The 18,250-nt window shown below is 34.6% G+C and overlaps 4 protein-coding genes across 4 annotated transcripts; 2 read left to right on the top strand and 2 right to left on the bottom strand.

The window, feature by feature from the left end:
• Window positions 1-73: 73 nt before the first annotated feature.
• LOC110708619 lies at window positions 74-3,894 on the bottom strand. Its single transcript, XM_021886796.1, has 9 exons — window positions 3,540-3,894; window positions 2,880-2,967; window positions 2,247-2,360; window positions 1,986-2,068; window positions 1,765-1,879; window positions 1,061-1,152; window positions 757-822; window positions 579-672; window positions 74-375 (listed from the first exon to the last, which is right to left on the bottom strand). The coding sequence occupies exons 1-9, from the start codon at window positions 3,821-3,823 to the stop codon at window positions 265-267; spliced, it is 1,047 nt and encodes a 348-aa protein (XP_021742488.1). The 5' UTR covers window positions 3,824-3,894; the 3' UTR covers window positions 74-264.
• A 3,910-nt stretch (window positions 3,895-7,804) lies between these two features.
• LOC110708617 (kinesin-like protein KIN-14S) lies at window positions 7,805-12,749 on the top strand. Its single transcript, XM_021886794.1, has 12 exons — window positions 7,805-8,196; window positions 8,308-8,391; window positions 8,904-9,034; window positions 9,119-9,218; window positions 9,321-9,617; window positions 9,720-9,999; window positions 10,568-10,729; window positions 10,910-11,125; window positions 11,221-11,258; window positions 11,374-11,537; window positions 11,618-11,731; window positions 11,808-12,749. The coding sequence occupies exons 1-12, from the start codon at window positions 8,190-8,192 to the stop codon at window positions 12,486-12,488; spliced, it is 2,274 nt and encodes a 757-aa protein (XP_021742486.1). The 5' UTR covers window positions 7,805-8,189; the 3' UTR covers window positions 12,489-12,749.
• Window positions 12,750-13,537: 788 nt separating this feature from the next.
• LOC110708618 (probable microtubule-binding protein TANGLED) lies at window positions 13,538-15,725 on the top strand. The gene is made up of 4 exons (XM_021886795.1): window positions 13,538-13,907; window positions 14,064-14,206; window positions 14,440-14,498; window positions 14,589-15,725. The coding sequence occupies exons 1-4, from the start codon at window positions 13,821-13,823 to the stop codon at window positions 15,410-15,412; spliced, it is 1,113 nt and encodes a 370-aa protein (XP_021742487.1). The 5' UTR covers window positions 13,538-13,820; the 3' UTR covers window positions 15,413-15,725.
• Window positions 15,726-15,845: 120 nt separating this feature from the next.
• LOC110709001 (putative UDP-glucuronate:xylan alpha-glucuronosyltransferase 4) lies at window positions 15,846-18,239 on the bottom strand. Its single transcript, XM_021887227.1, has 2 exons — window positions 17,296-18,239; window positions 15,846-16,857 (listed from the first exon to the last, which is right to left on the bottom strand). Exons 1-2 carry the CDS (start codon window positions 18,122-18,124, stop codon window positions 15,917-15,919), a joined length of 1,770 nt encoding a protein of 589 aa, XP_021742919.1. The 5' UTR covers window positions 18,125-18,239; the 3' UTR covers window positions 15,846-15,916.
• Between the last annotated feature and the right edge of the window lie 11 nt (window positions 18,240-18,250).

The following is an 18,250-nucleotide window of genomic DNA, read 5'->3' as shown; positions in this document are numbered from 1 at the left end:
ATTGCTTTTATTATACATGTGAACTTGTGAAGTGCATCACTCATCAGCCATGGCCCATGTATATCAAAAAAATAAAAAAAAAAAAAGGCTGATATGATGTGTCCATGCCATTGACAATTTCCCAAATGAAACTCATTTGGATAAAATTTGAACAACTATGCTAAGATTCTGTCAAACTCTCATGTATACACAGATTTACTGAGGTATTGGAAGGGATTTTGTTGATGCAGTAGAGTCTGGATGCATGCCTTAAAACCAAGATGGTTATTTTGATATGACTCTCATGAACCTATTCATTGAGGAGAATATGCCTGCTGCTCTAGCTAACAAGGAAGGTCCCTCTTCTTCTTTTTCTTGTGCATCTCCAAAAATATACTGCATTAGATACAAACAGATATTATTGAGAAAGAATACACTTCAACAGAAAATACTATTTATAAATGTCCCAACTGTAAATGTAGCTGCATTTTCGAGTCTCCCAAATCATTTTTGCATTACATTCTCAACTTTAAGCTGCTGGTTCAGGATATGTCATGGACTCATGGTATCTATAGACAGTGTGATGTGCAGAAACTGACCTCTAGTTCTTCAGCATCAGGACGACTGATTAGTTCTTTTGCAAGCAGATACCTGCCTGGTCTATTCTTATCATCATAGAATACCTTCCATAATCTGTTTTTAAAAAAACAATTAGCAGAAAATGAGTAAATCTGTAACAAAGAAAACTAGTATACAACAATGGTAGCGTATACTTACCCAGGATAACACCTGAACACTGCACCAGATGGGAAAGGTCTCATCGAATAAACCACAGAGAATGTTCTGCATCATATACCAGATATTACTTGATACTTGCAAATAAGGTTGAACCAGAGTGACCAAGAGTACATTCATCAAACAAGTTCTATATAAACTGGAGGACAAGTGTGTGAAGCACAAGCGATTGTAAGATTCAATCTGATACAACAGCTGTGATTTTGATTGATCTTTATGTATGGTTGGTAGTGTTGGTCAAATGAGCTAAAAATTTGAGGATGACAGAGAAGAAAAGTAAATTTACCTCAGAAAGTAGCGTCTTAACTTCCGAACATTGAATCCAACTCCCACATCTTCACTGACAAGACGTGGATTCCACATGATGAGAGGTCTTGGCTAACAGATTTATGAGGAATTTCATAAGACAAATACAGGTATGAGTGGAAAACCAATATAGAACAATGTATCATACTCTGAAATTCGAAAACAACAGTTAAAATTTTCCTTTCTAGCTCTTAGCTCTATCTTATTGACTGCAACTATCATCAAACTACCCATTTCCCTTTCATTTTATTATGCAAGTAATTCAAAGTTGAGCGTCCAGACTGCAGCCCTTTTCAATCAAGTCCAGCAAGACACTTAACCAATGTTAAAGGCTGGAAATGTAATTCTGATATGCTGACTCCTGTATTTCCAGAATACAGTGCATTCATTGAAGTCACAGTATATGCTTTTGATGACGAATAAAAGGGGACATTACCAGTATATTCTCAGTAAATACCAGTGTAAAATATTTTTGTTATAAATGCGATCTTATTTCTTTACATCCAAAAGAAAAAATGACTTTTGTATCAATAACAGATAGAAGTAGAAAACAAACACATAACATCAAGTATTGTAACTGTTTTTTGAAAGAAGAAAAAAAAAGAGCATGGCGGACTTAGCATTGCAAACCAAGTAAAAAATAACACTATATCTCACACAGGACAATGTAAACCAAGTAAATACCGGATCGTCTGAGAGAAGTGAAGCAATTTTCTGGACATATTCCAACATCTGATAATCAGGAACCACCATAACAACAATTTCATCTTCATCTTCTACAGGCTTCCTATCACTTAAGCTGCAAGAAAATATGAACGTATATGAACATGAAAAGGGTAGCATAGACTACTAAAAATACTATACCACAAGACAGATACCAGTAATTTGGATATAACATGCTATACCTAGAGAATCCAAAAACAGCATCTTTCCATTGATACTTCAGAAGTGCAGCAGCTCCAGTATCCGGAAAGATTGCTTTTACTTTCTGTTCAGCCAAAATATTTAACTTAGTTATGTAGAAGAGGTGAAGAATCAGTTGATCACCGCCAAGCAACTCCAAGGTGCAAGATTTCAGTATGCCACTGAGGCACTGAACAATTTATTTTGCATAATTATTCTTATTCTATGCTTTGGATAGCTATAGATTAATACTAAAAACTAACCTGACATCCTGTTTCCTCAATAAGCGTATCTATGAAAACCCTTGATAGTTCCCATAGCTCAGCTTGTGCGCCTTCATCATCCAAAAATTGCAGCTGAGGTATTAACAACTCAACCTGCCAAAGGCAAAAAGGAAATGCAGGAAAAGCATCAGACTACCAGAAAATTACACACTCAATCCAAATACAAAGCCAGTTCTTATTTTCAGTTTCAATAATTAGATTAACTAAGTATAAGATGAAACAATGGATGGAACTGATGATCTACTAATTACCAGTACATGTAAGCTCTTAGCTCTTGATATTCAGAATATAATCGTTCTTTCTTTACTAATCCACTCGTTTTTGTAAATAGGACTAATAGGAGTTGGATCTGAACTATCTGAAAGAGGGAGGACCTTTTTTGTTGCAGGACATTCAGACTATTTAGTTTTTAATTACTCTATTGTACAGAAATAAATTGTCACATTCTTGATTTCCTATGATTACGCATATGACATGATTTCCCAAAGCACCCTCAACAATTTTTTTATCCCCTCCTGAACTAATTTTAAAAAAGGGAACATCAGGAAATTTAATCAAGAACTATAACTAATTGAAAAGGCAACAACTCTTTTCTAATACTGAAGCACCTACAATGGCCCTTGTTCCACCAGAATCCACGAACGAAGCACTAGCTTGACCGGATTGTCGAACTGCACCCTCCAAGTCAGAAGGCAGGCAACTGTCAAATAATTTTAATTACATGGCCATCAATACACTTCAGCTATGTGAACAGAAAAATATGCCAATTAGGCCGAGGATTATACTTATACAAGTTATCAAACAATCATGTACCGAACATATTGGCATGACATCTACCTATCCAATCTAACTTGATAATCACAAAGTACAGCATTAATCAAGTGCTTAATTTAAATTCAGACATGAAACTCCAAAATATAATCCCTCAACTTTCAAGCATGAAAATTAGACCAATAGAAAAATAAAATTAACTTGTAAAAATAAATTTTGATCATTTCAATGTCTCAATGAAAAGGTCAAGATGCAATTTTTATCAAAGTAAAGCGAACTACAACCATTGTTACTTTGATTTTAACCTATTAAATTTTTCTCGAAGACATAACTTTGATGATTAATATCTTTAATAGCGTTCAATTTTTTTCACATCACACCCAATTTGCCCCTATTTCACACACCCAAAACAATTAAATTTTTCCAACTTTTTTTACAAGATCAAAATTTCCAATTACAACAAAACAAACAATCTGAAAATCAGTATAAATAGAATCTCACTCATCATCTTCTTCTTTTATTTCTTGATCAGGGAATTCTTCAATTTCTTGGACTTCCTCTTCCTGCAACTGTACTGGGTTATCTTCACTACCCTCAAATTTGTCAAATTTAGCATGAATTTTAGTTAAAGAGAGTGAAAGATTTCTGGGAAATTGAGTTCTGGTGGATCCATTGAGAGAGGAGAGAGAAAATGAAGAGGGAAATCGAGTGAAGTTGGAATTTGAGGAAGAAGAGGAGCAAGTATGGTGGTAGCTCAACAAGCTTGGTTGTGAAGAACTGGCCATTGATTTGGTTCTGTCAGATTCTGCTTATCCTAACTACATTACCAGAAAATATCATTCATAAAGGTGATGTCCGTTTTTAATTGTTTTTTTTTACTAGATGTGCCAGGATTAGAGTTGTGCATGAGCCGCGTTGGCTTGAAAATGGCCCGACTTGGTGCGAGCTTACCACAAGCTTGAAATGGCACGGGAGACACACTTGTGGGTCATGTGCTGTGTTGCCGTGCACCCCATGTATGAAGTCTATTTTCAATATTTGATACAAGCTTGGAATAACACTTTCTTTTTCTTAGTCATTTTCTAACATCACTTTTTACATTACGAAGCACGCTAGTATGACACGTGGACTTGCATGGCTCGACCTGTGCCTAGCTTTCACTAGTATTAATTGTGATCAGTATGACTTGTTTATTTCTAGAGTCAGATTTAATAGAGTTGATATTTAAGTATAGTTTGAACAAGATGTTTATAGTTTAATCGATTACTTCTTTTTTAGGGTAATTTACTAATTTGGAGCTTTTGTAAATTTGAACACATACTAATAGTTTCAATATTGAGGATGAATGTGTCGTTGCTTTTATAATTTTTTTTTATTCATTTAATACAGGTCCTATAATCCCCCGTATTTTAAAAATATTTTATAAATGAAATTTTATTTTATTTATAATATTTATTTGTTATTTTCCGAAATTTAATTCCAAAAGTGTCAAATTATTAATCTGGGTCGAAAATTATTTGAACAAATTATTTTATACACCTTTATTCTACAATTTATGTCCAATCAAACAAGCCTAACCCATTTGTTTACTTAATTGACCCATAATTTTTATGAGGCCCAATCGTCCTTTTTACCCTATAATAATTCTCTCCTATAAATACCCCATGAATCTCCAAAAATTTCCCACACTAAAAGTTTAGTCTTATTTCCATGCTCCTTTGTTTCATTATTTTGTTTAATGTTAATTTAATTGTTTTAGGTTTTGATTTTAGTATAAAGATTATATTTTTAGTATCAAATTATATTTTGATGGTATAAAGATTATAAATTTCAGATTATATTTATGTTATAAATTTTCATATTTTATGAATTATAAACCTAGGGTTTCAAATTATTGAAAATCATGATTTTAGGGTTTTTATGAACAATTGATTTAGGGTTTTTATAGTAATGATGTTTTGAAATTTTGGTGATTATAACTACTGATTAGTTTAAATTAATTCTAGATTATTTTGAACACGTAAATTCGTGTTTTGATTTATAGATTTTCGTTCGTTATATTAATGTCGTTTTAATCCCGATCAGATTCTGAACTCATCTTATTTGGATGAAAAAAATAGTGTTTTCCATGTGAAAACAACGTTTTAAAAAAGACTCACTAACTTTGGTAGTGAGCACCACCCTCTCGTGGCCAAATTAAGCCTCTAAATATGATTTTCAAGCAGTTTTTGACTTTAACGAAGTTTTATTATACTTAAAATATTGATTAATAAAATTAATTATATTTGAAGTTAATTAAGCATAAATATATGTTTTATTGAAGTTTTAAGTGCTGGAAATAGTTTCTAAGTATTACTTTTGATGTTTTATAAAGAGGGTGTAATCACCCATTAAAAGGGGAGATTATTAGGGGTTTTTAAATAATTTTCAGATTTTTATTAAACTTTAAACTTGCTGTAATTTCATGTATAAGAGTGTATTTAGGTTTTTATGAAGAAAATTTAAAGAACTATATATAAGCCTTTAATTTTAACTAAAGGAAAGATTTTAAAGCGTTGTTTGATTTGGATTTTGAAGGTTTTAAAGTAAGTTAGTATTGCTGTAAATTTGGTTGTTTGGGCATTGATTGAGGTTTTGTTGTTTGGTTTAGGAGAGGACCTCATAGAAGGTGTTTTTAGTTGGAAAAGCGTTTTACCAACTTGTTTATTCAAGGTACGTACAAGTTACGAAACCTTGCGCTTAGGTGCATGTTTAAGGACGGATCGAAAACTTAGTATCATGTATAGGGATGACTGGTTAAATTGTTTGGTTATACATTGTGAATTTCATATGATGTGCACTATTTTATATTGCAAGTATTATTTGTGCTCTAATTATGCAAGGTGCACTTAGAGGCAAAAGTATGTGATTGGTGTAAAGATTAATTTATTACTCATTCATGATTATGCAAGCAGGATGAGTAAAGGAAGAATTTAAGTCTTATAAGACGAGGTTAAGGTTTTGGGGTGCCTTATGCACTCAAGGTGTTTATACACCGAGGTAGTAAAGGGATAAATAATAAATGTTGTTTGTCACTAATAAATCAAGAATTGAAATTGGAAACTTGCCTTGTTTGATTGAATTGTGTTTGGAATGTTTGTATTGTTATGCATATGAGTCATCACTAAGTCTAAATTTGTAAATCACGTAAAGTGCAAGATGGATGAGCAATAAAACTCTGGATTGGTGCACATCTGGAGTAATGACAATCAGGGGTTGGGGTACATGGGGTATTAGCCGTGTACTTTTATCGAGGTCGTCTGATCTACGAGTCTCCTATTTCAAATATTATTTTTTTAAAACTAGGAGTTAGGTGAGATCTCATACTAACTACGGTCACGGAGTCGCGCCCGTGGTCGTTGGATGTTTATTGATGTTTCCGAAAGGAGGCATGAGGTTTTTCTTTTATTGATGTTCCAAATGGGACATGGGTTGGACAACCTTGTCTATTGCTAAATCCAATGAAATAAATAAATGAGTTAGTTAATATTAACTAGTGAAGTCTTAATAAATTTGATAGTTGAGTCATGTGTCGAGTCTATAAACTAATGATGCGTGATGATTGACTATTAGTAGTGTGTTAGGGATTTCTTTTATGTTTTGCAGCTTGTATGTACTCAGTTTTGCTGATTGCGTGCTTTTGTGTGTGTCTTCTTTGGTCATGGCCTTCGCCTTTCAATGACCCTGTGATGATCCAATTTTCACACTTGTAATATTGGGGAGCAGATTAACCACAGGTTCTTACATACGCAGCATTCGCATCAGGGTTGTGGGATTTTGAGTAGAGAGTTGGTTATTATTCGCAGTTTATTTCTTTTCATAAGTTTGAATTTATTTAAACTCTGGTTTTGTTTATTTACTACTTTGTGGGGTTTTGAATAAGGGTCTTAATGGTTCCAAGTTGTATGACTTAATTTGGTTTTGTTTATTGGTTTTGAAACTTATTTATAACTGGATTAGTTTTTCCGCTACTAATTTCTGATATAGCCTTAACGTTTGAACACGTGGCGGTAGCACACCAGCAATTCTCTTGGATTTTGTTCAGGGTATTTACAGGTTTAAAGAGAGAATTATTGGGGTGTTACAGGGTCATTGTCTCAGATCGAAACATTTCCCAACTAAGGGCATGTTCTTTCAGCTTAATTTCATTTAAGTTGAATTCAGTTCAACTCCAATTAATTCAGTTCAATTTAGTCCAGTTCTAAATTTCCTTCCTTAAGCAATTATTTCAGCTCTATTTAGTTCAGTTCAGTTCAGTTCAGCTTCAATCAGTTTAGTTCCGTAAATCACAACAAAGCCTTATGAGTTATGACGAAGCACTCGCAGTCAGTCAAATATTAGCTCAAAAATCTCACACTTTACTTCTTTTTTCCATTCATATTTTTTATATGTCCATCGCGGAGAAATTACTGTATGGTCCTAACTTTCATTTTAATATCACCAGACAATTAGTAAGTCATTTATAAGACTATATAAACATAAAATGTTATTAATAAATAGCTTGTATTGTACTGAGACACCATAATTCTTTTGAAAAGATTAAAGTAAAAATTAAAATTTGTCCGAAACCATATACGGAGTAATTATTTATAACACGGGGTATGCAATACAATTTAGAAATTTCTCTCATGAATTCATGAAAGTACTTCGTATATTTTTCTTCTAATACTCCGTACAATAGAAATCTTTTCGTGAACACGGAAGACTAAATGACATTGTAATGATTATTTTTCTTACCTTAAAAAAAAAGGTCCAAAACCTATTTCCACAACCGGGTCTAGTATCGTCATAAGCCCAACCCAAAGAGAAACCAGACGCTCCAGAATCATAAAAGTAGCCGTTATAATCAAGTTAAATGTAATCGAACGGCTACAATTCATTCTCTTTTTCAAAACATTGAACTCCCTCCTTCAAATTTACAACTTTTCTGACCGTTTGAGATTTCGCTATCTTCTTCCTTTCTTTCTCAAAAAAATATCACACCTTCTCTTTCTCACTCTAAAATCTAACTTTCAATCTCACTTTCTCTCTCATATTCTCCTCAAATCCCTAATTTTCATTTTCAGAATCCTTCAAATTACTTGTTTTCAGCGTAATTAATTTGTTGAAAAAATGGATGGTGAGTAGAATTCAATCAATTCATCTTTCTTAATTTTCAATTTCGTCGGATTTTCTCCCCTTTTTTCCCCTAAAATAATTCGAATTTCACTTTATTTCATTTTATATGCAGATCAAACTGTAGAAATCGTTCGAGAAATTGGCGACGCAAACTCATTTATTGAGTCAGCAAATGCAACACCACATGCTCAAAACGGTAACAATTCAAGATTCTGTTGATTATGTTTTGATTTTAGTCTTCTTTTGTATGATTTTTTGTAGTATTTTTGTTGTTAGTTGTTTTTGTTGTGGTTGTTGATTTCAATTTTGTTAATCGATTAAAACCCTAGGTTTTCCGTGAAATTCTTGAACTTAGCGAGTGTTTGTTAGTAGATGAAAATTGGGTTTCTTGATTTCTTGATCAATTAGAGTATTGGATGTGATGATGTTTGATTCTTGGATTGCACTTGTTATCTTCTTCGTTTTTGAAACATTTGATATTAGGGTTTTAATTAGGGCATCTCATTTCACCGGAATTGAAAAATTCTCTATTGTTGGGTTATTTATGAAATCAATTAAGAATAATTTAAGAAATTGTTGATTTGTTGTTAAATTTGTTGGTTTCATAAAGTTAAATTTGTTGGTTTCATAAATTTGCTTGAAAATTTGTTAATTGTTCAGAATTATGTATTATAGCACTGAGTGTAGAAAGATATTTTGAACTTTCAGATAGAGTGGAGGAAAATACGAATTCTACTGATGCAAGTCAATATTCGAATGAATCCCAAGCAGTTTCAGTTGATGAAGAGCCTAAGCTTCCAATACTAAAGAAAATCAATGAGCTGAGTAACAAAATTCAGGTGAACTTCAATATAAATTATTTTGCTGTGTCTGTGGTTGTCAATCTTGCTTAAGATGGAAACCTTATTGTGTGATTGGTATAGACTTTGAGGAAGGAGCATACATCTCTATCAGTCGAAGTAAAGGAGATAACGAGCAGTCAATTTCCCGGCTTTGAAGTTCTGAATACACTTCAGCACCTAAGTATGTTGCCCTTTTATCTCATTCTTCAGTTTGTCAATTATGTTGTTGTTGTTGTTGTTTTTGCTGGTCAGGTTTTAAATGGGTATGAACTGTTGTTATTAGGTGAGGAGCATGAGGTTTTGAAGAACAAGTACATGGAAGAATCTGAGCTTTTAAAGAAAAAGTACATTGAAGAATATGCTGAAAGGAAGAGGCTGTACAATGAAGTAATTGAGCTGAAAGGCAATATTAGGGTCTTTTGTAGATGCAGACCATTGAACCAAGATGAAAGGGCAAGTGGGTCGACTTCTGTTGTCGAAATTCCTCCTTCCCAGGACCATGAATTGAATATTACTTGTGCTGATTCTTCAAAGAAACAATTCAAGTTTGACCATGTATTTGGGCCCCAAGCTGACCAAGGTACCTGATTGCTTTGATTGCCTTTTGAATAGTGAATTTAGCTTCAGGTAGCGCAATTACACTTCTTTGGTGTTTCATTGACATTGATTTTTGACTTTGCAGAGGAGGTCTTTGCACAAACTTCTCCAATTGTCACTTCTGTTTTGGATGGCTACAATGTTTGCATATTTGCATATGGACAAACTGGAACTGGAAAGACCTTTACCATGGAAGGGACACCAGAGAATCGAGGGGTTAACTATAGAACTTTGGAGGAGTTATTTAGGATTGCTAATCAAAGAAGCGGTACTGTGAAATATGAACTATTTGTCAGCATGTTGGAGGTCTACAATGAAAAAATAAGGGACCTCTTGGTGGAGAATACCAGTGAACCACCTAAGAAGTAAGTGATTCTTAAAACAGAATGTCGAATACTGCTTGATTACATAAATTTGTAGGCATGACTGATGCTTAAATATGCATAAACATTCATGTGGGAATCTAGCTACTGATTCTAAGATTGTCAGCACCAATTGATTTTAGGGGTGGCTTACAATAATCAAAGCTAAATTCCATATATCCTTAGAAGGTGTTCATGCTTAATTCTGGAATTGTCACATCTGTCACTTTTCTCCTTTGGCCTTTGGTCTTACATGCTTAAGCGATCGATAAAGGCTTCACCACTACTTGTGCAGAATTTTCTTAAAGAACTACAGAAATTTAATAGAGTATCTATTTATCTAAAGATTGGCTAGGCAGTTGTTGACTTTTTGTTACCTTGAGTTCTGACTGTGACTATGATCAGTTCATAACATCTTAAACGTTCATCCTTGCATTTTAGCCTTTCTATACCTTTGTTAAATCAGCTGTTAAATGGAAGCTGTTAATTTTGGTTCATGCAAATGTCTTAGTATGGAAGGCTCACTTGTATAGGGTTTATAATGTCTAAGTGTTGCATTTTGTTTATTCAGGTTGGAAATAAAACAAGCTCCAGAAGGAACACAAGAAATTCCTGGGCTAGTTGAAGCTCATGTTTATGGTACAGATGAAGTATGGGAATTACTTAAGACTGGGAGCCGAGTGAGATCTGTTGGATCAACCAATGCTAATGAATTCAGTAGCCGTTCCCATTGGTAATTTTTCTCTGATATAATTGAATGCTACCCTGTTATTGTCTGCAATGTTGCATATGTCTGTCTTTACACTCTGAATGTTATATAATGGACTCCTGCAACTACATTAAATAATGCAATGATGGTAGAAATATTGGAGCAGCCATTCTGTGGAATTAAATAATTTTGCCATGCTTGTAGCTTGCTGCGGATTACTGTGAAAGGGGAAAACTTAATGAATGGACAAAGGACAAAGAGCAACCTTTGGTTGGTGGACTTGGCTGGAAGTGAGCGTGTTGGAAGAATTGAAGTTGAGGGTGAAAGACTGAAGGAATCTCAGTTCATCAATAAATCCCTCTCAGCTCTTGGTGATGTCATCTCTGCTCTTGCAACTAAAACAAACCACGTTCCATACAGGTCGAGTACATGTTTCTTTCTATATGCAGATTTTTCAAGACATTCAGCATGTTTTTGAACTTCATTGTCTTAACTTAATTGTTGTTATCTTTCAGAAACTCAAAACTCACCCACATGTTGCAGAGCTCTTTAGGTAATATACTTCATGAAGCCTTATTGAACTGAGTTATGACTGTTTCAATAAAAAAAAAAGAGCCATGGTTTACTTTTCTCATCTTACCCATCTCTATCATTCAATGGCATTGCAGGAGGTGATTGCAAGACCCTGATGTTCGTCCAAATTAGTCCTAGTGATGCTGACGTGGGTGAGACTCTATGCTCCCTGAACTTTGCTAGTCGAGTCAAGGGAATTGAATATGGTCCAGCCCGCAAGCAAGCAGATATCTCTGAGCTCCTCAAGTATAAGCATCTGGTATGTTTTTGGGGAGTTATTTAGCTTGATATTGATGTTCAGTCTTGCATGCAGCTTATGCCTGTAGTCATTTTTTACAGGCTGAGAAGTTAAAGCATGATGATAAAGAAACAAAGAAACTGCAGGATAGTGTGCAATCTTTGCAATTAAGGCTTTCTGCCAGAGAGCATATCTGCAGAAGTCTTCAGGAGAAGGTACTTTCATATACCATTGATATGCGTGATATGTATTCCACACCAAGCATTTTTCTTAAGAAAAATATCTCAACAGGTGCGGGATCTTGAAAATCAACTGGCGGAGGAGAGGAAAACTAGACAGAAGCAGGAAAATAGAGCTGCTGCTTCTATCAGGCAACCAAGACAGGCACAAAAGACCACAACAGAGAGGAAGCCTCCACTAGGTCCTTCAAATTCAAGGATGCCATTGCGAAAGATATGCAATTACATGCCCCAACCATCACCTGTCCAGGCAAAGAAGACTTCTACTTTCTCTTCTCGTTTCTCAAGTTCATACGATGGTAAAGAAAACACTTCGAATGGATCAAATACAAGAGCCATGAGGGGGCCACGAAGGATCTCCGTCGCTGTGAGACCATCAACCGAAACAATGGCACCTATGCAGCCCAGAAGAAGGGTCTCCATGGCAACACTCCGTCCTGAGTCAAATTACCATCAAACACCTCTCAGTAAGTCAAAACGCGAGAGTGCATTACCAGGGCCCTCATTTTTCAGGGAGGCATCAAGGGTAAGGCGATTTTCAAAGCCGTTTTCTCCTCTGCCCTCTGTGGAAGCAGCAACACCTATGAGTAGTAGGAGATTTATGGCAAGCCCTCCTCAACAGGGTTCGTGGCGGCCGAAGCACCCTACCGTGGTTGCCCTGCAGAAAAAGCCAGTTGTTTGGAGTCCTTTGAAGTTGCGAGGCTTGAAAAACTTCCGGAAGTCTTTAGTATGATGTGAAAATATGCATTTATTTCTCTTTGTTAACTGCAATTCCGTCACCTACATATATCCTTGGGTCTTCCAAATCAGTAGGCTGTACTTAGATGAAAACTAATGAATAGAGATTTTAAGCTCAAATATGCATAGTATTTTTATACTTTTCTTGTAACATCAGTGTGATGTTTTGATTAATTTTCCTGTCCTACAATATGTGATGTTAAGTTCAGAAATGTTTAGTACAGTTTTATATGCTAAAGAAATTCATTCATGTCATTTTTTTAGGCTATGTTGAATTCATGAAAATTTTCCTTTCAATTGTGATAAAATAATAACAATACTTCATAATAATGAAAATTTTCCAAGAACTAATGGTTACCAAAAATTGATTGCAAAATTACTCCTCAAACATTGTATTTGAACATCTGTTATTGGAATACTAGAATAATTGAAGGCGGAACGTACTTCCAATACACTAAATTCACAATACATGGTTCTCCAACCTAAATAAAAAATATTGGGTCAATTAAAACAAAATCGTTGATTGCCCATTGTTTTCTCATACGTTTTTAATGATGTGCATGTCCCCATTATTTGCTTGTGTAGTTTATGGTATTATTATGTTGTTTTGATAAACTAGATGTGTTCTTGGTGCATTGGTTAATATGATGCTATTTTATGTCTGTAACATTCAATCAAACTTGTGTTCTATGTAAAACTTCTTCTCTCTACTTTAATTGGTTGAACATATTTGGAGTAGAAGGCGATGCACATTAAAGTTGTTGCTCATCTAAACTTAGTGTTGAAGATGACGCTCACCAAATATCCCTCTCAAACCCTCCCTCTGTCCCTAACCAAAATTTTTGCTCTGGCTTTCTCACCCTGTATTTTAGCTTCCCTCTTCAATTTAGTGGGATCTGCTGAGTTGACATAATATTATTGGTGGTGTTCATATTCCTTTTATTTACGAAATATACATCCAGTCTTTTTCGAATTTCACTATTTAAGATTTAAGATTAATCAATATACAATTGAATAAATACAGATTGATTAAGTTGAAAAAAAAAGGTTTTTGGACTCAAAAATAAATCTAATTTAAAAATACCCAAAAATAAATTCGACCGTTGGAACCAAAAGAAAAAGAAGCCGTTACTCTTCTTCAACCAAAACCCCCCAATTTCTTTCAACTTTCTCCCTCTTCATGAGCTCATTTTTGTAGCTTCAATTTGACTTTTCCAACTTTAATTTCTAGAGAGATAAACCTATTTCTTGAAAAACCAACTTTTTTTTTTTTTAATATTTGAATTTTAAAAAGATTTTTTTTTTTTCTTTTATTTGAGAAATAAAAATGGTGGCAAGAACCCCACCAAAACAGAGGAAGATAATGGTGGCTCCTCCATTAAGCCCTACTCTTATCAGAGAAACTGTTAAAAAGGTACAATTTTTTTTTTGTTCAAAAATTAATTTTTTTGATTTGATTTTTAATACCCACCAATTTTTATTTTGTGGGTTGTTTTGATTTTAATTTTCTCTTTATTTGGTTAATTATTTCTTCATTTATCAATTATTTTTTGGTGTTTGATTTGGATAGGTGGATCAATGTATGGAAAGATTGCAAGAGCTTCAATATACAGTTACTGGAGGAAGTAAAGTGGTTGCTGGTGTTAAACTTAGCCCTCGTAGTACTAAAGCTTACTTAAAAACTAGTCTCAGATGCAAGCAGGAATCGATGAGGTAAATCGCGCTTTTTTCGCATTTGTTCGGATTTAGTTGTCACGTTACGAGTTCAAATTATACTATTAGCGCTTCACAGTTAATTATTTGCTTTTGAAATTTGGGTTTGGAGCCGTTGTAAAATATTGTTTAGGGTTCTAAATTATACGAAAATTTATTAAATTAGGGGTAAATTTGGTGGGATTTGTACATCATTATATGTAATTTAATTAGGGTTTTTGTGATTTTTGCAGAATTAGAAATAATGGATCAAAGAAATCTCCAACTGGGAAATTACAAGCAAATGTTTCAGGTAAAATACTAGCATCATCACTTAATTTGTTGATTTTCTTTGATTAAATTTGATGATAAATTTTGACATATTTGATGAAATTAATTATAGGGGAATGGAAAAGAATGTCGTTATCAGCAATGTTAGTAGGAGAAACAGTAGCAGAAATCCTAGAATCAAGTAAAGTAACAAGAGAAATCATGAGGAATTCCAACATTGATGATCCAAAAACACCTGTGCCTCGGAAACAAAGACCGAACCCCGAAAAGACACCCCTCGAAACTCGAAGGAAAAGAGAAAAACAGCATCAATTCCGTATCATTCGAGGAGAATCGAGCACCCCGTCTGTTCGAAGAGCTCGATCGAGGATCAATTTCAGGGTTTCACCGGAGAAAAGACCCGAAATCGATAGAGGAAACAGGGTATCACCAAAACAGAGTAGCATGAGATATAATGTGGCAAACAGGGTATCACCAAAACATAAACCTTGGGCTAAAAAAACTGTTCTTTTCCCAAATCCCCTGTTTCATTCATCATCACCCACTTCACAAAAGCAGCAAATTAGCAAGAATAAATCTCCAATAATTGCGAAAAAGAGAGAAACTCCTCATAAATTTTTGGTTAAATCCCCTGTGAAAATCAAAAGTCCACAAAAGGGTTTCGCCTCTGTTTCCCCTGTTTCAAAGCCTGCATCTTTTGGCAGGAAATCGCCTCCGAAACCGGCTTCTTCAATGGCATCGAAGCTAAGAAGATCATTATCGCCTTCGAGGTTGGTGAATCGATTTGTTTCTCCATTGAAGGGAAGAAGGATATCAATGAATAGCAGTCATGATGGGATGATGATGATGAATGGAGTGAAACAGAGGCCTCCTCCATTGATGATGATGCCAATGAGATTTTCTACAACTAAAACTGCTGTTGGAGTTGCAAATTAGTGTATGATTTAGTTTTTATGAAACATTATCTTATGTTTCTATTATTGATATTTTCTCAATGTCCAAGTTGATAATATTGTGTTGATTCTTTAGTTCCTTTCTAGAGATGTATACTGCCCCCTCAGCTTATATAATACTTCATTCATTTCTACTCCGTGCTTAATGAAATAATTCTAACACTTTATGTTGGATCGTCTTTTTTGATTTATACTTCATGAAAAATATAAACATAGTTAAAGTTAATATTATGCATTACCAAATGTGATAAATATAACAGGTAAAGTAACATAAGATGGAGGAACTTTATATTGTCCCTCGGCTAAAAAAATAATAATAAAAAAATATATATATAAAATTGGATATCTATGATTTTTAGTTATAAAAAGTGCTCATATACAAGTATATTATAAAGTATTTATTATGTATTATCCATAATTTAATGGTTGGAATTAATATTCATGCCTCTTTGTAAAGTAGGACTATTGCCCATCTTAAAATTTACATTTAAACATAATTTATCAAATTGTACTGCCTAGGATCCTTAATTTCAATCCTCCAATGCTCATCTTTGAGCTTTTCCTGTTTGGCAAGGGCTTTGAATTCGCGGAGTTTTGCATCAGCTTCTTCGGTCATCCCACAATAGTATTGTAACTCTTTTGGCATTTCATCATACACTTGCCACCACCTCGCATTCACCTCATCACTTGCAAAATTGTGATATTCCTCTCTATGCCAATTACAATCATAATCTCTATAACACGACCATGGCTTCATCCCTAAGAAATGGATGGTGTGTTGATCCTTAGGAATGAATCTCGACTCATCACCAAATTCCTTAGGAAAATATTTCATGAAATTCAATTTCACTGTTAGCCTATGCCACCAAGTTATGATCTCATTTAAATACCCTTGGTCTCCACCATTGTAAGACTTTAAAGTGTAACGTTTGCTCATAAGATAGTCAAAAAAGCACTTGGATGGCTCTAGGAGCATGATCCCCGAGTTAAATAGCCATTTATTATTAGGTGCAGCTGAAAGCTGAGGGTAGTCAAAGAAACGATCAATGTTATGAAGCACAATGAAATCAGAGTCAATGAACATAACCTTGTCATACTCGGTCAATTGCCACACCCTAAGCTTGCTATAGTTCCACTCATTGTAGGAATCAACCTTGGAGTTAGGACTCCTTATACGATCAATTTGCCTTACCTTCCAACCCGCAGCTTGGAGGCCTTGTATGGAATGCTTAGAGATGGTGTGGTCCGCAAGGAGGACTAGGTCTTTGGTGGTGTTAGTTTGAAGGATGCTTTGTGCTAAAGCTATGGCTCCACATACATAAAATTCGGACGAGTGAAGAACCGTTACATAGGCATGTCTTGGCTTGTTGGTACTTGGTGAACTCGTCATTTGTAGCTCTTTTGACAATTGATCAATGTTTTGCAAACCTATGTCATGTAGTAGTATATCAAAACACAAATTTATTCTAGCTAGCTAAATTTTGATTTATTCTAGATAGTTTTGAGTATACTTGGTAATTGTGATGCTTGCTTAACTACATCTTATCTACACTGTACCCAAAATTATTTAGGGTGGCACAGTACTATTATCATCCACGATGGAATGACCACGTAAAAATCAATAAATGAAATATATATTGTTAGTATGTAGCTAGGCAAATCATCATGATTTATAAATGAAGCCTGATTTTTCATAATAAAATTCCATTTAAATCACTATTGTCCAAAATCTAATCAAAAACAAGTTCATAAGTTTGTTATACCAAAATGAAACCTAGCATAGTAGCATTCCACCAAAACCAAAATAAGATCACACCAAACACAACAAAATACACAATTAATGGAATAATTAAACATCTTAATTACCTTGAGCCCTAGCATAAGGACGAGCAAGGGCACAACTTCCTATAGGCATGCTAATCACCTCTTTCAACTTCTCAACCTTAGGCTTGTATACCCAATACTCCCCTCTATGCCATATTAAATCATCACACCTATATATCTCTACCATCGGTTCACATTTTGTAACAAACACTGCATAAACATCATTATTGTCTTTGTTAACTCCATGATTTTGATCAACTATCACTTGAGCACTAGCTAGGCTAATTTGCAACCTATGAACATCTCTAATCCCCTCTTCCCAATGACTAAGTTTTCCCTTGTTCAGTAGGTCATTTCTACAAGGTAAACATGCCACCACCACATCTAACTCTAGATACTTCCCAGTCTCTGGCATGGGGATAGCTTCTGGACACCTTCCTTTAGGGTTCATCTCATTAATCCACCCTGGAAAGATCTTCTTCCAAGTGACATTAGGAGAGACAGACTCAAAATTTATGGTTACAGACTCTGCAATCCCACCTAGTTGCAGGTGAGATTGCTCTGAATCCTCGAAGTTGATCAAACCAACTCTTAATGGCTCCTTAGCATTCAAATGAGTTCTATGAATGACCTCGAGCCATTTTGGTGGTTTAACCTTGCTTGGAGAGGGAAAGGAGGAGGTTATAGACTGTGTCTGAAGAAAGATGACATCAATGAGTTGAGGATGGGGGAGGAACACATTTAGGAGGAGTAAAGGGAAGGAGATGAAGATCAATAAGACAAGATGATATGTTACAAGTCGTCGACTTGATGAAGTGTTGCAAATGGAAGAAGGTAGTTGTAAGCCAACAGACTTTGTATAAGCACCCATATTCTAAGAAACTATGGCTTACATGCATGTATTCATTGTTGTCTTTTGTATTAGTTAGGGATTAGTTAGCTACCTAATTTAGTCAAGTGTATGTGAAGTGTGTAGTCTTTGGAGATTTTTTTCAAA

Source organism: Chenopodium quinoa, unplaced genomic scaffold (assembly GCF_001683475.1).
Source record: "Chenopodium quinoa cultivar QQ74 unplaced genomic scaffold, ASM168347v1, whole genome shotgun sequence".
Lineage (NCBI taxonomy): Eukaryota > Viridiplantae > Streptophyta > Magnoliopsida > Caryophyllales > Amaranthaceae > Chenopodium > Chenopodium quinoa.
Note: the sequence above shows the minus strand (reverse complement) of the source record. Positions and strands in the feature narration are given on the sequence as shown.